A 24052-nucleotide genomic window follows, 5' to 3' on the forward strand; every position below is an offset into this window, starting at 1 on the left:
ATCTAAATTATCACATTATCACACAAATAATATTTTTCTTTCTTTATTTATAATAATAATTGAAACTTTTCATAAATGACTGAGCTGATAGTAAATTAAATAAATAATAAACATAACTAATCATTTATTGTTTTTTTTTTCTTTCTTTTAGCTTAAAATTTATAATCACTGATTATTAATCAGTATTTTACGATTAATTATTGATTAATGATTATGAATACAAATAAATGGCAAGGTCATGACTATTTAATCATTACATGTATAAAATTTATAATATTAAATTTTTTTCCATTTTATTTAAATAATTTATTCGAATCGTAAATTTTCATAATAAATTTTTTTATATTTTTTTTATCATTACAGTGCCAATATTATTATGAAATTTTTTTATAAATATTTTTAGTATAAAAAATTTACTTTTATTTTTTATTTTTTAAACATTTAAATTTAAAAAAAAAAAAAAAAGTTGGTCTCATTCACCTTATCGTGTTTGAAAGTGTGAGTATGTCTATTTTTTTTTTTTTTTTTTCATGTATATATTTTTATTTACTGATTAATTGAAAATGGCTTCATGCCTTTTTCGGGCATTTAAGTAAAGTGAATGTGTACATTAAAAAAAAAAAAAAAAAAAATTACTCATTGAATTTTTTTAATTAAAAAATTCAAGGACAATTGAATGATTATTTAATCAATTCTAGCATATTTGGGCACAATATTTTTTTTAATCCAAAAATCACAATTTGGATATTCATACTCTGGAAGTACATCTTGTCCAACAACAATAACACGACGATTACGATTATCTGGATTACTTGAACTTGCTGCATCAATAATTCTATTATGCCATACAAATTGATTGAAAAACTGTTGTATAGCTGATTGATGTCTTTTTGCCTCTGGTGTTTTTAATATGTATGAGCCTAAAATTGCTGCAACATCACTGTCACTATCAGCGTGCATATTACCATCGCGTGCTTGTGTTGCAACATAAAATGATATATTCCTTGATAATACAGATGTTAAATTATAAAGTGGACATACAACACGAATATCAGATATCATTCCAGCAAGACCTTTTATTGTTGAATTATAACGTTTTAATGCTTCATCAGCAACACCAATTGTTCCTAATAATGATTCTTTAACAATTTTTTCAATTTGTAAATTATCCATTGTTATATTTGTATCTTTAAATCTTAATGGTATTGCTGAATGTGCTGTTGTACCAAAAACAATACGTATTTTTGATCCATCATTTTGTTTTAATGTATCATAAAGGTTTTCTTGTAATATAACACCATCTAAAACAAGCCATTCATGTTTTTTTTTATTATTATCATCATTATCTGATGCTTCTTGTGATTCAGGAAGTGTTGAATCAACTGCATACCAATTTGATGGTACTGCATCCATAATATCTTTTGTAGTTTTATTTCTAAGACACAATGCATCAGAACATCCTAATGTACGTAAAAATGGTTCAGCTAAATTTTCTGCTTCATATAGTTCCTTTGTTGGTAATACAATACTTGGACTTGATATCCATGCACGTGAAAATAATTCTGAACCTTTTGGATGTGCATGATTTATGACATTAATTAATTTTGATGCTGCTAATAAACTTGTAACAAGTGTACCACCGGCACGATGTCCCCAAACAGTTACAGCTGATCTATCACCACCAAAATGTTGTATATTTAATTGTACCCATTTTAATACAGCAACAATATCAGATAATCCATAATTACCAGATGTTGGTAAATGAGTTGATCTTGATAATGGTTTTGCTGCTAAAAAACCAAAAACACCCATACGAAAATTTGGTCTAACAAATACCATATCACGTACTTTTGAAAGTTTTGCTGATGGTTGTAATATACCAGGTGAACCACCACTCATTGTTTCAGCACCAATCATAATAACAACTGGTAATGGTGTATCATATCTAACTTGTGGTGTAAAGACATCGAGATAAAGACAATCTTCATTACCATATATTTTACCATTTGTATCACGTTGTATACACATATTAGATGAATTATAAGCAAGATATGTACCATTCCAACATTGTTGTATACGACGCATTGGTTCAGCTGGACGCCAGCGATTTGGTCCAATTGGTGGTACAGCATATGGTATACCACGAAATGCAAAACCACCATCTTCAAGAATACCTTGTACGCGTCCACAAAGTGTTACAGCTTCCATATATTTACCATCTTTTAATGGCATAATGGCAATTCTTTGTGGGCCAGTACATGCAATACTTATTATTATTATTCCTAGTAAAATTATACCAATAATAGCACCAGTTATAAAACGATTTCTTTTTGCTACCTCAATAAATTCATATAGTGGATAATTTTTCGATGGCTGTTGATCGTCATTATTATCAACATTACCATCTAAACGTACTGTTTCCATTCCATCATCATTTATTTGATTTTTATCATCAGTTGTAGGACTATCAAGTGTTTCCCCTGCACTTGCTAATCCAACTTTACCCATTTCAGCATCATTTTGTTGTTTATTACGTTTTAATGTTGGAAATGATGATACAGCTGTTACAATTGGTAGCCTTATAGCATTAAGAAGATTTAATTTACCATCTTTTTTAGTTTCATTTGTTGCTGATGTTGAGTTATTATCTTCTTTTGGAGTTAATGCCTCAGTTGCAGTGTCAGCAGTTGATTCAGATGTTTTTATACCATCTTCCTGTTGTAAAATATAAAAATAAAAAAGTTATATTTTATTTTTAGATTTTTTTAAAAGTATTTTTAAAAAATTTACAAATTTTATATTTTTCAAGTTATTTTAAAGTGAGAAGAAAGAGAAACAAAAATATAAACATCAATCATTATTTTAAATATTTTTTAATTTTTATATAAAATATATGTTATAAATTTAATTTCAAATAATGAAGTTAATGCATAAGTATGTGTGATAGTATATAAGAACGTGAATTTTACCCCGACAAATTGCAAAAAAAAAAAAATTTTTTTTTGAATCAAGTTAAAAAATAAAGAATGACGTCAAGCTTTGCAGCTGTCCATCGATCCGGTTTTATTTCAAATGTTCTCATTCAACTTAAAATGCATACGCATGTACTGTATAAACATAAGTGTGTACCTTGCCAAGCTCCTTGCTTTTTGTACGACAAAAACCAGGCATCTTTATTCCACCAATGGGAATTTTACGTTTAGGTTTTTGTTCTTCTCCTTCACTCTCAATGTTCAATGGTTCCATTTTTCCATGTAGTTCCATGTTTTCCTCGTTTAACATTTTTTCACGTTCTTCATCTGCAATTTCTTTTTTATCCATATTTGCTTCTTTATCTTGTACGGTCTGACTCATTTTTGTCGCTAATTTATCTGAGAAAGAAAAAAATACTCATTTATTAGTGGATATATTTTTTTTTTAAAACAATCAAGAGAAAGTGTATTTTGTTTTTTTTTTTTTTTGTTTAATATAAAATTTTGTTAGTTTTGTTAATAATGATAATTTAATAAAAATTTAGAAATTTTTTATTTTAATTAATTGAAATTGATTGAACAAAATTTTTAACAAAATATAATGTTTTTTGTTTTTTTCAATCATTTAATAACTTTAAATTGCAAATCATTTAAATTTTTTATTATTTCAATATATTTAAAATTTGATAAATATATTTAAATATAAAATTCAGTAAAAATTTTTACTATGAATAAATTAAAATAATATTTTTCTTGTGTCGTTTTATTTTTAAGTTTAACATTATTTAAATTAAATCATATTAGTGATATTATTATATAGTTTTAAGTACATTAAAAATTTATTGAAATAGAGGGTCTTCAAATTTTCAAGTGGTTTAGCATGTTTCTACAAAAAATAATATAAGTATATAAAATTAAAAAAAAAAAATACGTGAAATATGATAAGACTTAATGGGCGATATTTAAGGGCATTTATTTGTCTCTTTCTTTATTTGATGAATACCAGAATACCAGAATAGGGTATAAATAAAAAAAAAAAAAATAGACAGATGTCTACCACACGTGTTACAATATACCGTTTCTGTTAAACGACAAAACTTTAGGTACTTGGTAGTGCCTGGCTGTCAACCGACATGGGGGATGTAATGCAACTTTTTTTTTTTATTTATTTTTCCCCCCAATCGTCATCATTCACACGCCAAACAATACAGCCCCCAAATATTAATATGCCTAACTACCATTAATGTGTGTATTTGGATGTAGTCAAATGAAAAATATTCAAGCAAATATAGGAAATAACAAAAAAAAAAACTTGAGTAATAATCATAATGAAAATCATACGTAATAAAAAAAAACCGCATATAATGCGCTCACCACAAGGCGATACCCCCCGAAATACATATAACACCCTACAGGCTTCACAATCGATCGAAAAACTCCAACCCTCTTTGTCCCTCTTTCCCTCTTTGTATATATACTACACAATCTACCCTTGGTCATGAAATAAAAATAAGTAAATTTACAAGCGAAAAAAAATGCAAAAGCATTTTTAGAATTTTGTTTCCAAGCTGCATTTATTTTTTTTTTTGAAGTAAATATATGTGTATATATACCTATATATAAATTTTGGAGTAAATTAAAAAAATACAATTACTCAGGCATTATTTAATTTTTTTAATCTGAGTTTATATTGATTTAAATATTGTCTTTTTAATTTTCTAAATTGTAAATAAATACTGGTTATTGGGATTCAGAAAAATTGCAAGTTTTATTGTTTTGGAGTTGTTATCCGATGCCGGCGTCGCTAAGGCATGACACTTCCTGAACACTCCTCTTTTTTTATTTATAGATAATAAATAAATATTATTATTTAAACTTAAACAAAAATTTAATTCATGCATAAATTTTATTTTAACGTATAACAATATTTTTAATTTCAAATTTTTTCAACTATTTTCGAGTAATATAAAAATAATTTATAATAAAAAATAAATAAATAGACAATTAATTTTTGTACTCAAAATTTTCACTTGAATATTTAAAAAAAAAAAAAAAATTATTTGTATTATCAATTTTACTACATACCTTATTAATGAAAAAAAAAAAAAAAATCCGTGTGAATTGGAGTTCTCGGTTGTATGTTAATAATTTTGAAATTAAATTTTTCAAAGCACTTTTTTGGTAATGTAATTACATACAATTGATGTACAAAAGATATTAAAAAAATTTCAACAGACGATAAAATAAGAGCAATATTATTTACCAACTACGACGACGCAACTGTCTTGCTTCAAGTAGCTTTTTTTCAATATATATATATTTTTTTTGCCCCTTTATGGGTTTTGCCCCCCTTAGGCGAAAATCATTTAATACGCATGCGTACATCATTATATAGTTGGTAAAATTGCGAGTTTAAAAAAGCCATCCAAGCCATCGTTCGTTTTCGACAATCGAAATATCAAAATAAGTCAATTGATTAAATTAAATATTCAACCAATGTTTGCTGATAAGTATGTGTTAATATGTTTTTTTTTAAATATTATATAAAATACAAATAAACATCCCCTGAATTTTTAATATAAAAATAAGGGTAAATTGCAAGATTAATTTTAGAAAAAAATATATCAGGCTTGCCATTACAAAAAAAAAAAAAAAGAAGGTGTCATCCTACGAATGACAGGTTGTTGTTGTTTTTTTTTTCATTGTTTATAATTTAGATGATTTTTATCTTGTTAATAAACAAATGTATTTTGTTAAAGATGTGACAAAAAAATTTATAAACTTTAATTATTAATTATTTTCAAATAAATTTAAAAAAAAATATAATTCTGTTTAACCTAAAAGTTTGTGTTTTGATAACATCAAATGTCATAATTAAATTGGTATCTAAATAATCATTAATATTTGTTGAATTAAAATTAATTAATAATGCCAGCAATATTGGAAAGTGAAGAACGATGCCTTGGTGGAATGACATTTTTTGCTCAAAGTCATCCAACTGAATTATGTGGAAGTAATGGGTTACCATTAACACCAAATTCCATAACAATTTATGGTAAATCACAATTTTTAAAAACAATAAAACATGAAAATTTATCAACTTATTTAGATATTGTTAGAAGTAAGCATGAAAGAATTGTTGTTGTTGCTGAATACAGTGGTGAACAATTATCGAATAAGAAAAATTTAACAACAAATAATATTATAAATATTATTTATCAATGTTTAAATGGTTTATCATATATTCATAAACTTGGATTGGTACATCGTCATTTAAGTCCAGATAATATATTAATTAAAAATAATGAACAAGTACAATTATATAATTATGGATTTTATTTTATGACTGATTTTGGTAAAAATGTAACGTTTCCAATTGGTTATCCAAAATATACAGCACCAGAGGTTTTTTTATCATTAAATAACAAAATGAGTAGTTGTAAAGTTGATTCATGGACAATAGGTATTATTATTGTTGAATTAATATTAAATGAAAAAATATGGTCAAATTCAAAATTACCACAATGGCTATGGAAAAATTTAAGTATTTTACAAACTAAAACAAGTATATTTGAACGTCTTGCACGTGAATGTGATAAATATGATATATTTAAAAATACACAAGATAATATCAAAGAACTTATTAATTATTGTTTACAAATAAAACCATCAAAAAGAAAAACAGCTGAAGAATTATTAAAACTTTCAATATTTCAAGAATTAAATAAACAAAATTCACAATTACAATCTAATATTGATAATAAAAAAAGTATAATATCAAGAAAAATGGATGAATTATATTATCTTTGGAATCTTGCTGGTGGTGATATAATAATTGAATTAAAAAAACAAGGTTTAATTAGATCAAGACCACCAATATTATCAATACCAAATTTAGTTATATTATTAGGACAAATGTTTGGTCGACGTGATACTGCTGGTCTTTTAGATTTACGTGTTGTTAAAGTACAACTTGATACACTCAAATCACGTTTATCACATATATCATATATTGCAAATTGTCCAAGATTAACAAGTCAAATGCATGTTAAAGAACAAGATAATTTAACAGATAATGACGCTGAATTACCATTAATAATACGTGAAAGAGATACTGAATATCAATTTTACAGAATTGTATTATTTAATCGTTTATTACAAATTTATCCATTAACGCGAAATGCTATTATACGTGAAGCACATAAAGATATACCACCACTTGTTAGAGGTGATGTTTGGTCAGCATTATTAAATATTAATGGTGATATTTATAATCGTTATGATGTTATTGATAAAGAAACACCAACTCATACTGATAGACAAATTGAAGTTGATATACCAAGATGCCATCAGTACAGTGAATTATTATCATCTGGAACTGGCCATAAAAAATTACAAAGAATTTTAAAGGCATGGGTTAAAGATAATTCTCATTATGTTTATTGGCAAGGATTAGATTCATTAACAGCACCATTTATTTATCTTAATTTTAATAATGAAGCAAGAGCATTTGCTTGTTTATCAGCATTTATACCAAAATATTTACATAAATTTTTTCTCAAAGATAATAGTGCAATAATACAAGAATATTTAGCTAAATTTTCACAAATTATTGCATTTCATGATCCATATTTAGCTAATCATTTAAGTTCAATTAATTTTGTACCAGAATTATTTGCAATACCATGGTTTTTAACAATGTTTTCACGTAAGTTTTTAATTTATTGAAATAAAAAAAAAAAAAAAAAGAAATTTTTTTATTAATAATTATTTTTATTATTACAGATGTATTTCCACTTCATAAAATTTTACATCTTTGGGATAAATTATTACTTGGTGATTCATCATTTCCACTGATGGTTGGTCTTGCTATTCTAAAACAGCTTAGAGATTCACTATTAACCTCTGGATTCAATGAATGTATATTATTATTCTCAGATTTACCAGAAATTGATATTGAACTTTGTGTCAAAGATTCAATGATAATGTATCAAAATACACCATCAAGTATAACATACAGAAAATACCAATATGATCAATCAAAATCTGATGGATGGAAAGAACCAGATATTGGAACTGAAAAATTATCAAGAATAAGTGTTAATGATTTTATAAATATATATGAAAATATTGATGAAAAACTTGTTATTGTTGATATTAGAGATAATATACAATTTGAAAGAGGTGCTGTTCCAAAAAGTATTAATATACCATTTACAAATGTTCAATTGTCTCATATTGATATTGATAAACTTGGTCCACAAGCTAAAATATTACATGAACATAAAGGAAAAGTTGTTGTTATTATTGGACCACATGATCAAACAAATTCATTGGTTAATATACAATTTATAATTAATAATATTTAATAAATATTTTTCGAATTTATAAAACTTTTTTTTTTTTTTCAGTTTGCTGAATTTCTTATCAAGTGTGGAGTATCTGGAGTTTGTTCACTACAAGGTGGCATTTATGCTTTACGTTCAAAATGTCCAAATTTATTGATTCCCATGAGAGAAAACATTTATAACAATTAGATATATAATTATCAAATTTATAAAATATATAATAGATATATTATTTCTTTGTTTATTTTTAATATCGGTATATATGTAAAAAAAAAAAAAAAAATTATTGTGTACATAATTGTCTTATTAAAAAATTATGATTGTAAAAAAAAAAAAAAAATTTATATCATCAATACCAACATGAAAATAAAAAAAATCAACATTAATTACCATGACAACCATTTTTCAAAATAAATCAAAATAATCCAACAAGTAATAAGTAAAAAGTTGTCTAGTATATAAATAGTAACCTTGATTGACAAAAAGAAAAAAAAGAAATTAATTATAATCAATAAATTAAAAAAATAATAATGGCTGAAGAAATAAATTTACCATTTCGTAGATTAATGAAAAAATATTTAAAAGATAATTTAAGTGATTTAATTGTTGAAAAATTAGGTGATAATAATGTTGATGATCCGGTTTTGATAGCTGATGAAATGCTTAGACAAAAACAAAAATGTTAATTTAAAATTAATTTAGATTTATATGATAATAATATTGATGAAATATTATTGAATGATAATGATGATGATCATGAAATTGATACAAATGTTAAAAATAGTTTTGAATATTTTGAAAGTAGTAATGACGATGATGATGATGATGATGATGTTGGTGATGATGATTGGAATAAAAGTGATATACACTTTAATAAAAACATACATGAGCGTAATTTTTCAACAATTTTGGATAAAATATCAATTGATAAACCAGTTCATGTTAGACTTGCAGGTTTTGAGACATTATCAAAAATTGAATTTATCAATAATTGTAATAATGAAACATTTGAGCTACTTTTAAAATCACTTAGAGATGGTATATCTGATGATAAAAAACCAATTTTTGAAGCAAGTTTGAAAATTCATTCAAAATATTCAGACAGTTCACGATCACATGATATTTATACAAATTTAATAACATCATTAAAAAATGAATATAATATTAAAAAAAATTATGACAATTTACCAAATTTAAATACAGGTGTTAATTTTAAAATATATTTACATGAAAAATTAATAAGATTATTGTATTTAATAATAATGTATCAACGTGAAATATTAAAAATAACAAGAAGTACTGACAGAACAATTGATGAAATGATTGAACAGTTTATTGATATATTAACATGGAAAAATATAATAAATCAAAATAATAAAATAATGAGTATATTAAATTTAGTATCAATTATTGATCCACGTGGTATATGGTGTAAAAAATTAATTCATAGTATGACAACAAGAAAAAGTTTGATGCTTTCAATATCAAAAATACCAAATATTATTGATATAATATTTAACACTGTTAAAATTGGTTTAAAAGATTGTCATCAAAGTCAAATTGCATATTCAATAACCGATGAAACAATTTATGTAAGTGGTAATTGTGGTAATACATCATCTGTTTTTATATCTGGTGAAACAGTTGAAACAATAACATTTCTTCATTGTTTAAATATTGCATCACAAATTTGTATTTATTATCCAAATAATAAAACATCAGATATTACAATTGATTCATCAGCATTATTAATACCATCAACAAATGATTTTGCAATTGATTTGATAAATTTTTTAAATTCATTAGCAGTATCAACTGAAGCAAAATCAATATATAATGAATCATTTGAAGCATTAAAATTAATGTTACAACAACAATATATACAATGTGATTTAAAATTATTTCAAGCATCAATTTTACCACTTATTAATAAACCATCAAAAATTAATATAAATAATAATTTAACAGCATCACATACAATTGATATTATTGATTTTATTTTAGATTCAAAAGATGGTATTATATTTTTTTCAACACCATATTTACCAGAAACTAATCAATCCGTTATTCTTAAAAATTCAACAAATAATAATATTCAAATAAAAGAAAAAAAAATAATACCAGCTTGTTGTTTTCTTCAACATGCATCAGATTTATTGAGACAACCACTTGTTGTCATGAATGTGAATCATATTTTACGTGTACTCGATGTTATTGGAAAATTATGTCAAGTATTACCAAATTTAGAGCTAATTGCCCAAACAATTGAAGATTATTTTTATCCATCAATTGATTATTTTTATAGTAAAATTGATAAATATGCTGTTATACATGAAAATAAAACTCAAAATATTGATTCAGCTGTTAAAAAAATGCTTATGAAAATATCATCTTGGCCATTGGGTATATGGTTATTATCAGGACATGAATTAATATTTGAAGAACTTGTTAGAGCATCAATTAATCCATTACGATATTCATGGAAATCAAATGACATTGTTAGCTTTGTTATTTCATCATCATTTTTTGATCAAGCATTTAAAATTATTGCTGATCTTGTGCCTCATACTTTGTCAATGTTTTTAAATGAAGTATGCTGTAATATTGAAGATATACAATTATTTTTTGATCCTTGGAATTCAGAAAATGTTGAAAAATTTATTCATGTACTCTCACTAGTATCACTCAGTACAAAATGTAATTAAATATTTTTGATAAATTGAAAAAAATCAATTATTTAATTAAAAACAACAAAACTATAATCATTTTTGTTTGTTAATTAGGTTTTATGGTTTTTATGCTTGATAATGAAAAAGAAGAATCAAATTCAAGCGATGAAAGTATTGATCATCCTCAAAGTTTTTGTCAACTCATAGAATACTCATTAATTGATGATTCCCCATATCATTACTTCAGTCTCTTATCTTTGGAAGTCATGATATGGAATCTTGATATATTAGTTTATCTACTACATGCTTATGATCTCCAGGTAAAAAATTTCATTGAAATCAACATAATATAAATAATAATTAATAATAAAATTTAATTACAGTCAAAACTACTTGATCTTCAAGAAGCCAGTCAACTTGAGGTAACAAAATACATTGACAAAAATAAAGATGATGATAATAATGAAGAATATGAAGAAGAGCAAAAAATTGATATTGATGAAACTCATGTTGTTTATGTTGTTGATGAGTGCAGCTCTTTACGTCACAAAATATTATGTAAATCATATTATGTTCGTCAAAAACTTGATAAGCCTATGAAAAGTATTGAAAAAAATATGATTTTTTCATCATTTCCACCACCAGAAATGGACGATGAATGGCAAAGACCACGATCAATAACAGATCATTCAGAACTTGATGATGAACTTAGTAATATAATACCAGGTTTAAGAGATAGCAGTTGGATTGTGCAAATGAAAAAAGCTCATGAAAATTCACCTCAACCTATGAAGGTAAATAAAAAATGAATTATAAATTATTTATTAAATGATAAAATTATTATTTTTTAAATATTCAAGCATACAACTTTGATAAATTTATTGGAACAAATGAAACAAGCAATATCAACTGTCGAATGGGTTGATATATTTATATGGAAAGATTCATCATACACTTATTATTGGCTGCCTGAAGAAGATTATGGTCTTGATCTGGCTATACGTTACTTTGAGGATCAATGCAAAAATACTGGTGATCAATTTGTTGCTAAAAAACATTTAAAACACGTCTTTGAAACACTTCATGGTTTTATAAATTATGAAAAACCAGATACTTACGAAGCTTTTGATTGGTTTGTTTCTACAATATTTGTTATTTGTAATGGACAAATTGATACGTAAGTAAATGACAAATACGTTAAACATTTATTCAAAAATTTTTTTTTATTTTATCAATCAATTTTTTTATTATATAGATATTTATTATATTTTTTTCTTTACGTTTTCCATGATCCAAAATAAATTTTTAAAATTTTTAATCATCCTTTTACACTGCGTAATTTGTAAAAATCTTTTTTTTTCCAAACTGACAAAAACAAATCGAAAAGTTTCTAAAATTGTAAAATAAATTTTTGAAAAATATCTACAGTGAGTAGAAAACCCACTGTTTTAATAATTTTAGAAACTTTTGGAATGTGCTCTCAACGGTCTGCAAAAAAAAAAAATCATATCTGTAAAAATTGTCAACAAGTGGTAGTTTCTGTAAGAAATTTTTTAAATTTTTTTACGATAAAATATGGTTTAAAAAATTATTTTTATTTACAATTTGGTGAATTTAAAAAAAAAAAAGAAAATTGCGTCTCAGTGAGCCGTGAATCTCAATCTCAAAATAATCAAATATGATATTTATTGGAGACTCGAACTAACTCAAAATCATCATTGACAAGTTTCAGATTGAAAACTTGGTTTCATTTTAATTGATCTACCATTTATGATCAATTATCAATATTTCAATTTATCATCATAAACTTGTCATTTGATGATACGAGTTAATCACATTTCAGAATTCAATTTTCTAATTAATGAACTGTTTTTCTTTTTTTTAAATTAAAGATGCAAAGAGTTTGTAAGAAATTTTGTACATTATCCATCGGCAATGTACATGTGGCGTGAACTTGGTAATGCAATTGATAATTTAAACAATGAAAAATTAATAACACAATTTTTATTGTGTCAACATATTGAAACTGTTGTGAATCAAGAATTACCAAATGCGTGTTATGTTTTGAAAAGTAATTATGGTCTTCAATGGTGGATCATTTGCAATCAACTGTTAGGACAATGTTTTTGGGGAATTCTAGAATGGTCAGAAATACTGCATTTCTTTTCGATTTGCATAATGAATCCTCCAGATTATATTGTATATTATTGTGTTTCACTTTTAAAATATTGTGAACCACTGATCATGCAAGATGTTATTGAAAAAAAATCTTGGCCAGAAAATTTAGTGAGTTAATAAATTTTCGTTTTTTTTTTCTTATAAAAATAAATAAATTCAACTTGTTTTTTAATTATTAATTATATTTTCAGGATTTAAGTGGTTATCATTGTCATGAACACATGAACTTTATTGATCGTCTGGAAAAAAAATATCAAAACAATATTTTACCCTCATTAACCGGGAGAAAAGTAAATTCACTTGACAAAGAAACTGATGAATTTATGTAAAAAAAAAAAAAAAAAAAACTATTAATTCCCAACAATAATAATATTTTCTTTTCGTTATGTAAATTTGTGTAAAATAAAAAACTATTAATGTTCAACAACTAAATGAATAATAAAAAAATTATAATACCTTATCTTCGTTATATTTTTTTTTTTGTTTGTTTTTATTATCTAAAAATCAATGATTTCTCTCATTTTAAATGCTTACTTGAAAAAAATCAAAAGTAGAATTATCATTGTTGCATTCCTACAGATAACTTTTGTTTCATGGAAATATTATTTACATGTTTTTTACGTTTGCAATATATTGACCTTTCAAGTTCTAAACAAAAAGAACAAAAATCAATCAATCTTCGTGAATGGTAAAAAGTTTTGCTACTTCGTTGATTTCATCATATTTTGTGCCTCTAGCAAGAACCTATGAAAAATAAATTATTTAATAAAAAAATTAATAATAGAGAAAAATTAAAAAAAGTTTGTTGAATTTTACCTGTCGAGCAATAGACATTCGATTGAAAATATTCCACAAGACAATTCCAACAACAATGTCATCTCTGAGATAAAAAATAACCCCTTTTTCATAATCATCTTTATTTTGAATTGGTTTTGTAATATTATCTGAACAATCACGATTTTTTTTTTGGCCATTATTATTGTCTGAATTATTATTATCAATTGTATGAGATAATAATTCGGATTTATCACTTTTTTTGGTATTTTTATTACTCAATTCATTATCATTATTTAAATGTTTATTTTTTGTTTCTGATGATTTATTATTTTTATCATCAAGTTTAGCAAATACTCCAACAGTTGGAAGTAAAGAATCAACAATTCCAATTGCTTCATAACCGACTTCTGGTCCCAAATCAGACCAAAACATAGATTGATGAAGATAAGGCTTGCCTTTATTGAAAAATTAGTTACATAGTAAAAATTAATTATATAAATATAAAATAGATATATTTTTTTTTTGTTCAATTTACCTGCACCAGTCATATTTTCACCAGCAAGTCTACCAGAAATAACAGCATGATCATGATGCTCAACTCTTCTTCTACCAAGTTTAACATCATAAAAACATGCAGCATCACCAGCAACCCAAAGATTAGATCTTGCTTCAAGTTCAGCATTAACTAAAAATCCACCAATATTTTTATCAACTTCAAGATTTGAAGTTTTAGCAAGTTCAGTATTAGCATCAACACCAACAGCAATAATAACTTGATCAGCATTAATTTTTTTACCATCATTTAGTATTAAATTCATGTTACCACTATTTATTTCAATATCTTTAATTTCAGAATTAGCAATACATGTTACACCTTCCATTGTTGTTTTTTCAGTTGCCCATTTACTTAAATATTCTGGTAATATTTGTGACATAATATATTTTTCTTTATAAATTTGATATATTTTTTTTTTAGTATTTTCAAAATTTCTGGCGATTGAACATGCTAATTCAGAACCTAAAAAACCACCACCAATAATAACAATATTATTAATATTTGGATCATTTAATCTATTTTCAAGATCCAAAAAATTATCTTTTGTTCTAAATGCTATGACTTTTGATTTGATCTCATCATCAGCTGTTTCAAATATTGCAAGATTTTTAGGTGATGCACCAGTTGCAATAAGACATTTATCATATTTTATTTCATAACCATCATCCAGTATTGCTATTTTTTTTAATGGATCAATACGTTCAATTTTCCATCCAGTAGCAACAGCAACACCACCTTTATCTGAACTCATTAAACTTTCAACTTTTGTATAAAATTCTGGTGGTTCATAATAAAGACTTCTTTGTGTACCATTCCATTGTTTAAAATTTAATTCAGTTGCTAATTTCATATCTTTATTGTACCATAATTCTTTTGATAATGGTGGTCTCATATATGGATTATCTGATTCATCGGTTATAACAAGAACTTTTGCTTTTGGATCATGTGATTTAATTGATCTAAATGCTGAAAATGCAGCAGTACCACCACCAATTAATAAATATGGTATTTCTGGTGGTATTGATAATGAAGTTATTGGATAACGTATTTTTTCACCTTGTTTTTTTTTATATGATTCATTTTTTATTATACTTTTTTGTTTAACTGATTTATCAGATGATTCAGTAGTTTTTTTATTTTTATCATCACGTGTTAATGCATAAAAACCAACACCAGTTAAAGCAAGTGCTGCTAGTATATGTTTCCAATAATTTTCAAATATTGTATCATCTTTTGGTCCATTTGGTGGAATTTTACCACAATTTATTTCACAATCTGGTGGACAAGAATTATATTGTGCTGTTGGAATATCACATGCTGTTGTTGAACTTGGTTCTTCAATTGATGAAATTTTTTCATATTTTGGAGGTATACAATCTTCAGCTTTGAGTGTTGTTCCTGATGCTGGTTTTAAATCAGATTTTACAGTTTTTTTATCACTCGCATTTCTTGTACAGATTCCTATTTTCAAACATAAAAATAATTTGAGAAAACAAATACATGCAAACCGGCAAATACGATACGCATTATAATTATAAATAATATATACAATTGTTTGAAGGTTAGATAATTTTGAATCACGTGTAAATAAATAATAAACAATAATAAATAATTATAAAACAATATATAACTAATTTAATTACAAAAATTGATATTTTTTGAAAATTTATACTGATACAAAAACATCATGACAAAAAAAAAATAAAGGCATAGGTATATATTGTGTTATTGATGAGTATTTTTATTCACTTACTCCCAATGAATTTTTCTGACTGTTGATCAATGTAACCAGCATTGACTTGTCTCGTTATCTTCGACAATCGGCTTAAAACTCGATGACAATTCAACATTTTTTATAACTTTTATTTAACTCTATGATTTTTATTATTTTTAAGGTAAATTAAATATCACAAAAAAATGAATGAAAAAATACATAAACTATATCCCAGATAACCACTGCGTACCACTAGGAATTTGTATCAGCTATATACCGGTATCTTACTGGTACAGAATATTACAAAATGGCAGTGGATTTTACTACTAGTATAATACTAGTACAATACTGGTATAATATACTAGGAACTAGTAAAGCTATATTGCCGGTGAAATACCAGTACATATTACCAAGATGTTGCAGAGAATAAAAGAGAAGAAATTTACCTATAAAATACCGGTACACTGTAGCGGTATTGAATACCAGTATCATAACGGTATAATACCTGTCCTTTGTATAGACGCTAAGGATAGCGTTCTTTTAGCGTGATTATAGCTAGCGTACTCGTAGCTACCTCGAAATTTTTTTTCCGTAATTATTATCGATGTAATTTTAACCCCCTACAAAAATTTCATCCCTCTACGTCGTGTTCTAGGGGGTGAAATTAAGGTACACGTTTTAATAAAAACAAAAAAAAATTTATTTCTCCGAAACTACTCGTAGCTACCTTAAAAATTTTTTACCGTAATTGTTATCGATGTAATTCTAACCCCCTACCAAAATTTCATCCCCCTACATCGGTAAATCTACGGTAAAAAGATTTCGAGGTAGCTACGAGTATTTTCGGATAAATTAATTTTTCTTTATTTTTACTAAGATATCCTTTTTCTTATTTTATGACGCTGAAGGTGGCCGCCACTCTGGCCATCAAACGTAAATTGGACCTGAAAACAAAATTGGGCCTGTTTAATATTATCTGAATTAAGAGTCAACTAATTGAAAGCTAAAAAAAAAATATCAACCCCCAACATAGCGTTTTAGGGGGAGCCAGGGGGGACGGAAACATTAATTATTTTTTTTACTAACGTTAAAATGAAAATTGAGACATGAAAATATTATCTAAATTCAAAGTCCACTAATAAAAAGCTAAAAAAAAAAATTACGACCCTTAACATAGTTTTTTAGGGGTGAAAAGGGGTGAAAACGGATTCTAGACAATTTAATTTTTCTATCTTAAAATCGAAATTGGGGCATGAAAATATTATCTAAACTCAAAGTCCACTAATAAAAGCTAAAAAAATTACGACCTTAACATAGCGTTTTAGAAAGTGAAACCGCGGATTCTAGACAATTTATTTTTTTCTATCTTAAAATCAAAATTGGGGCATGAAAATATTATGTAAATCAATAGTTGAGTGATTGAAAGCAATAAAAATATCCCCAACATAGCGTTTTAGGAGGGCCAATTTACTTTTTTATTTTTTACTAACTTTAAAATGAAAATTGGAGCATGAAAATATTTTCTAAATTAAAAGTCAACTAATAAAAAGCTAAAAAAATAATTACAACCCCCAACATAGCGTTTGAGGGGGTGGTAGGGGGGATTAAAACTTTAAGTATTTTTTTTACTTACTTTAAAATGACAATTGGGGCATAAAAATATTTTCTACATTAGAAGTTAATTGATTAAAAGCTAAGAAAAAAACTACGACCCTCAACATAGCGTTTTAGGGGGTGAAAAGGGCTGAAAACGCGGATTCTAGACAATTTAATTTTTTTTTCTATCTTAAAATCAAAATTCGGGCATAAAAATATTATGTAAATTAATAGTCGACTGTTTAAAAGCAATAAAAAAAATATCAACCACCAACATAGCGTATTAGATGGGGCCAGGGGGGACGGAAACTTTAATTATTTTTTTACTAACTTTAAAATAGAAATTGGGGCAAAAAAGTATTATTAAAATCAATATAGAAGTAATAAAAAGGTAAAAAAAAAATTTCGACCCCTAACATAGCGTTTTAGAGGATAAAAAGGAGTGAAAACGCAGATTTCAGACAATTTATTTTTTAATATAGGAACAATAAAGAGCTTTTTTTTAGTCCCATATCAATTAAGATAATAATTTTTTGCCCCAATTTTCATTTAAAAGTATGTAAAAAAAGGTTCCATCCCCTCTACTACCCCCTAAAACGTTATGTTAGTGGTTGATATTTTTTTTTTATCTTTTAATTAGTTGACTTTTAATTTAGAAAATATTTTCATGACCCAATTTTCATTTCAAAGTAAGTAAAAAAAATAATTAAAGTTTTAATCCCCCTTACCACCCCCTAAAACGCTATGTTGGGGGTTGATTTTTTTTTCCTAGCTTTCTATTGTTCTCATATTAATTTAGATGATAACTGTTTGGTCCAATTTTTTTTTTAAAGTAAGTAAAAAAAATAATTAAAGTTTTAGTTCCCCCTACCACCCCCTAAAACGCTATGTTGAGGGTTAAAATTTTTTTCCTAGCTTTTTATTAGTCCCATATCAATCCAGATAATAATTTTTTGCCCCAATTTCCATTTTAAAGTATGTAAAAAAAATAATTAATGGTTCCAACCCCTCTACTACCCCCTAAAACGTTATGTTAGTGGTTGATATTTTTTTTTATCTTTTAATTAGTTGACTTTTAATTTAGAAAATATTTTCATGCCCCAATTTTTATTTTAAAGTAAGTAAAAAAAATAATTAAAGTTTTAATCCCCCTTACCACCCCCTAAAACGCTATGTTGGGGGTTGATATTTCTTTTTTAGCTTTTAATCAGTCGACTCTGAATTTAGATAATATTTTCATGTCCCAATTTTGTTTTTAGGATAGAAAAAAAAATTAAATTGTCTAGAATCCGCGTTTTCATCCCTCTTCACTCACTAAAACGCTATGTTAAGGGTCGTAGTTTTTTTTTTTAGCTTTTTATTAGTTGACTTTTAATTTAGAAAATATTTTCATGCCCCAATTTTGATTTTAGGATAGAAAAAAAAATTAAATTGTCTAGAATCCGCGTTTTTAGCCCTTTTCACCCCCTACAACGCCATGTTAAGGGTCGTAGTTTTTTTCTTAGCTTTTAATTAATTGACTTCTAATTTAGAAAATATTTTCATGCCCCAATTTTCATTTTAAAGTAAGTAAAAAAAATACTTAAAGTTTTAATCCCCCCTGCCACCCCCTCAAACGCTATGTTGGGGGTTGATATTTTTTTTTTAGCTTTTAATTAGTCGACTATCATTCTACATAATATTTTTATGGATTAATTTTGAGTTTAAGATAGAAAAAAAAATTAAATTGTCTAGAATCCACTTTTTCACCCCTTTTCACCCCCTAAAACGCTATGTTAAGGGTCGTAATTTTTTTTTTAGCTTTTTATTAGTGGACTTTGAATTTAGATAATATTTTCATGCCCCAATTTTTATTTTAAAGTTAGTAAAAAAAATTATTAAAGTTTCCGTCCCCCCTGGCCCCCCTAAAACGCTATGTTGGGGGTTGATTTCCTTTTTCTAGCTTTCTATTGTTCTAATATTAATTTAGATGATAACCGTTTGGTCCAATTTTCATTTTAAAGTAAGTAAAAAAAATACTTAAAGTTTTAATCCCCCCTACCACCTCCTCAAACGCTATGTTGGGGGTTGATATTTTTTTTTTAGCTTTTAATCAGTCGACTTTGAATTTAGATAATATTTTCATGTCTCAATTTTGATTTTAAGATAGAAAAAAAAATTAAATTGTCTAGAATCCGCGTTTTTTGCCTTTTTCACCCCCTAAAACGCTATGTTAAGGGTCGTAATTTTTTTTTTAGCTTTTTATTAGTGGACTTTGAATTTAGATAATATTTTCATGCCCCAATTTTTATTTCAAAGTTAGTAAAAAAAATAATTAAAGTTTTCGTCCCTCCTGGCCCCGCTATGTTGGGGGTTAATTTTTTCTTTCTAGCTTTGTATTGTTCTAATATTAATTTAGATGATAACCGTTTGGTCCAATTTTCGTTTTAAAGTAGTTAAACAATTATTTTCAAAAAATTTCTCGTGTTTACCCCCCTTTTGCCCCCTAAAACGCTATGTTAAGGGTTGATTTTTTTTATCTAGCTTTGTATTGTTTCAATACTAATTAGAAAATAATGGTTCAGTCCAATTTTCGTTCAAAAGTAGTTTAAAAATTAATTTACCGGTATACGCGTTTTCACCTTTTTTTTACCCCCTTAAACGCTATGCTGAGGGTAAATAATGTATTTCCAGGTTTTATCTACTTCGTTTATGATTTAGATAATAGATGAAGTAGTGAAACATGAGAACGAAGCAATTTTCGGTATTGTAAGCACGGGGCCCCTATACGTCCCTGACTATCCAGCGTTTGGCGGCCAGAGTGGCGGCCAGCTTTAGCGTCATCTTATTTTTACTACTCAGAATATGGTTTACAGTGCCTAAACTCATTAGGGTACTTTAAGGGAAATCGATTTTGCATAAGGTGCTTTCTTTTGTGTATTTATTTTTTTTCACTTTCATGCGCATGATCATGCACATGCGCCTGTCATGCAAACTTGTTGAGAGAACAGTGACGTCGAACAAATAATTTTTCAAAAATAAGAATCAAAACATGGCTGATCCAGCCCCTAATGTCCTACGCTGTTGCAAACTGGCTTTTGGCTGACTGCGCATTCAATCGCGCATGCGCGAAAATAAACAGGAAAAAAAATAAATACACAAAAGAAAGCACCTATTGTTACGTGAAACCCTAACAAAGTCTAGAAAAAAAACAAAAAAAGTTTCAGTTCGTGGCACCGGTTCTTCTACGCCCCTGATACAGACGCTAGCTCGGACACCAGCTTCAGCGTCATATTGTATTTTCGGTATTTTTTATTTATTCAATAAATAAAATACATGTCATTGTATTCAAAAAAAATAATAATGTCTAAAGAAAAGCAGTAGCTAAGGAATTACGGTGGCCAGAAAACTTATGTTTCAAGAAACATTAATTTCTTAGCTGCATCTTCTCCTTAGCAACTGCTCTTTTTCGGGGATTTTTATTCACTTAAATTGAAACTACATGTATTTTATTAATTGAATAAATAAAATATACCAAGGACAAGCAGTAGCTAAGGAAAAGTTGCAGCTGAGAAATTAATGTTGCTTAAAACATAATTTTTTTGGCAACTGTCATTCTTTAGCTACATCTTTTCTTTCGCTACACCTATAACCTACACCTACACCTACAACTGTAATTCCTTAGCTACACCTTTTCTTAGCTACTGCTTTCCCTTGGACTTTTTCTTATTGATTTAATTGATAGAATTTCCTTTTTGATAAATCACAAATTATTTATTATAAATTAAGAATATATCGTTAACAAAGTACCGGTAAAACACCAGTATATTGCTAGTATTATTTTTACTCTATATATATTAGTAAAATACCGGCATCATACCAGTAAACATTCCGTAGACAGCTTGTCATAAAAAGTCTGAGATTTTACCAGTATTTTACTGGTACGCTGTGACAGTACAGTATACCGGTATAATACCTGTTTATGCCGGTTGTATAATACTACTTTTCTACCACTTATATACCGGAAACATACCGGTATCATACCAGTATGTGGTTATCTGGGTAATCTTGATTGCTCTCTTTACATGTATGTATGTGTGTATGTATATATGCAACACCTGCAAAATAGCAGTGTTGTCAGTAGGGTTGTGAGTTTGGATTTTTTACCGGTTATTAATCGGATTTTTAACTGGATTTTTTTGACGGTAAAAAAAAAAATTTTTTTTTAAACTGTTTTTAACCACCGAAAGACAGAGCAAGACAGAGTCACAAACTTGCTCCAATTCATACTGCGCATCTTATATTAATTGCATTAATTTTATTTGTTAAATAAATAAAATACCACGGAAAAGCAGTAGCTAAGGAAAAGATGGAGCTAAGGAATTAATGTTGCTAACAAAATTATGTTTTAAGCAACATTAATTCTTTAGCTACATCTTTTCCTTAACTACTGCTTTTTCTTGGTATTTTATTTATTTAACAAATAAAATTAATGCAATTTACTTTAATAAATTAAAATACCAAGGTAAATAATTAATATAAATAAATTAATAAATAATAAAATTCTTTTGCAATAATAATTTAATTGCGAATATACTCATTAATTAGTATAATATAAAGAATAACCATTTATTAATCTGGTTAATAATAAAATTAATAATGATAAAATTAATAATAAAAAATTAGTTTATTAAATAATAAATTTAATAATAAATTGATAAATAAATTAATTATCAATTTATTAATATATCCACATGAAAGATGAAGTAAACTATTTGGCTCTGCGGTAAGCTTCGCCTTTTTTAGTTAAAAATGATTCTTTACCGGTAAAAAAATCCGGTTAAAAATGCTAAAAAAGTAAAACACCGGTAAAAAACTTTTATTAAACACCAAAAATGCGGAGCCCCAAACTTGCGCCGATTCAACTACGCACCTTATGCTCGTTAATTTTTTTTTTACTTTCTACTGCTTACTACAATTAATTTATTAATTTATTTTGCGATTAATTAATAAAAATTATTTCAGTTTAGTGCTAAGGAATCTATAAAGATTACTAATTACTTGATTTGGCTATACATCTTTTTCTTAGCAACATTTGCCATAATTAATTAAAAAGCTATTGTGACTAGTCTTCTTGAAAATGACTTTTTACCGGTAAAAAATCGGGTTAAAAATGCTAAAAAAATAAAACACCGGTAAATTAACAACTCTACGTCATTGCATATTTATATCCGGTTAAACTGTTTAACACTCATCATCGTGTAATCTTATATAAATTATTAATGGATGTAAAGTTTTTGTTTTTTTTATTTGATTACTTTTTTATTTTATTTTTGTTTTGTTTTATTGCACATAAATTTTTACGCACACATGCGTAATTTAAAAATTTTACCTGGGTACGTTCCAAAAATCTCTCGGAAGCCCGGAAACGGCGCAGTAGACGAAAAAATATAGGAATAAAACAAACTAAAATGTTACTGGAGGTTACTGTAGATTGTAAACAACAAAATTATCCATATTGCAATATGCCACTTGCTTTTGTTACTTATTACAGTTGTGAAAAGTATTTTTATAATTATTATTAATAATTAAACAATAATATTTTTTGGATTTGTACCTATAAAATTTCATAGAATAAAAATCATGTCTAACACAACAAAATATCAAAAACTTTCTATGATTGCAATTTTGAACTTCCGGGCTTCCGAGTGATTTTTGGAACGTCCCCTAATTCTTTGACTTCTGCGCTTCTGCGAGAAGAATTATCTGTTAACGCTTTCTTTTGGGTGTTTTGTTTTTTCCTGTTTATTTTCGCGCATGCGCAATTGAATGCGCAGTCAGCGAAACGTCAGTTTGCAACAGCGTAGGACATTGGGAACTGGATCAGCCATGTTTTAATTCTTTTTTTTGAAAAATTATTTGTTCGGCGCCACTGTTCTCTCAACAAGTTTGCATGACATCATGCGCATGAAAGTGAAAAAAAATAAATACACAAAAGAAAGCGCCTGTTCTCTCCTCATGTTTGCATAATATGCGCATGTGTATGATCATGCGCATTGAAGTGAAAAAAATAAACACCCAAAAGAATTCGCCGAATGGTTTATTTCTTTTCCAATTTATATATTATGCAAACATGAGAAGTGAACAATGGCGTCGAACAAATAAATAAAAAATAAGAATTAAAATATAGCTGAACCAGCTCCTCATGTACTATACGCTGTTGCAAACTGACCTTTTGCTGACTGCGCATTACACTACGCATG

General features: G+C 26.7%; 4 protein-coding genes across 5 annotated transcripts; 2 read left to right on the top strand and 2 right to left on the bottom strand.

Annotated features, from left to right (window-relative positions):
- Nucleotides 1-511: 511 nt before the first annotated feature.
- On the bottom strand, nucleotides 512-5261 carry LOC122850834 (neurotactin). The gene is made up of 3 exons (XM_044149899.1): nucleotides 5058-5261; nucleotides 3130-3371; nucleotides 512-2715 (listed from the first exon to the last, which is right to left on the bottom strand). The coding sequence occupies exons 2-3, from the start codon at nucleotides 3352-3354 to the stop codon at nucleotides 685-687; spliced, it is 2256 nt and encodes a 751-aa protein (XP_044005834.1). The 5' UTR covers nucleotides 3355-3371; nucleotides 5058-5261; the 3' UTR covers nucleotides 512-684.
- Nucleotides 5262-5627: 366 nt separating this feature from the next.
- Nucleotides 5628-10193, top strand: LOC122850823 (TBC domain-containing protein kinase-like protein). Its single transcript, XM_044149889.1, has 3 exons — nucleotides 5628-7680; nucleotides 7758-8308; nucleotides 8384-10193. Exons 1-3 carry the CDS (start codon nucleotides 5901-5903, stop codon nucleotides 8507-8509), a joined length of 2457 nt encoding a protein of 818 aa, XP_044005824.1. The 5' UTR covers nucleotides 5628-5900; the 3' UTR covers nucleotides 8510-10193.
- Nucleotides 9058-13524, top strand: LOC122860279 (protein broad-minded-like; the record flags this gene model as incomplete). The annotated part of the gene is made up of 6 exons (XM_044164013.1): nucleotides 9058-11017; nucleotides 11104-11309; nucleotides 11373-11783; nucleotides 11850-12166; nucleotides 12882-13275; nucleotides 13359-13524. Coding segments are annotated over 6 exons (3426 nt in total), but the record flags the coding sequence as incomplete, so codon positions are not given.
- On the bottom strand, nucleotides 12284-16484 carry LOC122850846 (apoptosis-inducing factor 1, mitochondrial). Of its 2 annotated transcripts, XR_006373666.1 has the most exons (5): nucleotides 16254-16484; nucleotides 14480-15961; nucleotides 13984-14399; nucleotides 13702-13911; nucleotides 12284-12477 (listed from the first exon to the last, which is right to left on the bottom strand). XR_006373666.1 is itself a non-coding variant. In XM_044149909.1 (4 exons), the coding sequence occupies exons 1-4, from the start codon at nucleotides 16348-16350 to the stop codon at nucleotides 13840-13842; spliced, it is 2067 nt and encodes a 688-aa protein (XP_044005844.1). In that variant the 5' UTR covers nucleotides 16351-16484; the 3' UTR covers nucleotides 13352-13839. The 2 variants fall into 2 exon arrangements, 1 of the variants encoding a protein (XP_044005844.1); XM_044149909.1 differs by lacking the exon at nucleotides 12284-12477 and having other exon boundaries at nucleotides 13352-13911.
- Nucleotides 16485-24052: the final 7568 nt, after the last annotated feature.

Source organism: Aphidius gifuensis, linkage group LG1 (genome assembly GCF_014905175.1).
Source record: "Aphidius gifuensis isolate YNYX2018 linkage group LG1, ASM1490517v1, whole genome shotgun sequence".
Lineage (NCBI taxonomy): Eukaryota > Metazoa > Arthropoda > Insecta > Hymenoptera > Braconidae > Aphidius > Aphidius gifuensis.

What these genes read in the sequence shown, in the direction of transcription:
- LOC122850846 (XM_044149909.1), bottom strand. Translation starts at nt 16,350, where the DNA reads ATGTTGAATTGTCATCGAGTTTTAAGCCGATTGTCGAAGATAACGAGA. An exon ending in GTCAGAAAAATTCATTGGGA is followed by an intron (nt 15,962 to 16,253) that starts GTAAGTGAATAA and finishes GTTTGAAAATAG; the next exon opens with GAATCTGTACAAGAAATGCG. An exon ending in TGAAAATATGACTGGTGCAG is followed by an intron (nt 14,400 to 14,479) that starts GTAAATTGAACA and finishes TTTTCAATAAAG; the next exon opens with GCAAGCCTTATCTTCATCAA.
- LOC122850834 (XM_044149899.1), bottom strand. Translation starts at nt 3,354, where the DNA reads ATGAGTCAGACCGTACAAGATAAAGAAGCAAATATGGATAAAAAAGAA. An exon ending in AAAGCAAGGAGCTTGGCAAG is followed by an intron (nt 2,716 to 3,129) that starts GTACACACTTAT and finishes ATTTTACAACAG; the next exon opens with GAAGATGGTATAAAAACATC.
- LOC122850823 (XM_044149889.1), top strand. Translation starts at nt 5,901, where the DNA reads ATGCCAGCAATATTGGAAAGTGAAGAACGATGCCTTGGTGGAATGACA. An exon ending in GTTTTTAACAATGTTTTCAC is followed by an intron (nt 7,681 to 7,757) that starts GTAAGTTTTTAA and finishes TTATTATTACAG; the next exon opens with ATGTATTTCCACTTCATAAA. An exon ending in ATGATCAAACAAATTCATTG is followed by an intron (nt 8,309 to 8,383) that starts GTTAATATACAA and finishes TTTTTTTTTCAG; the next exon opens with TTTGCTGAATTTCTTATCAA.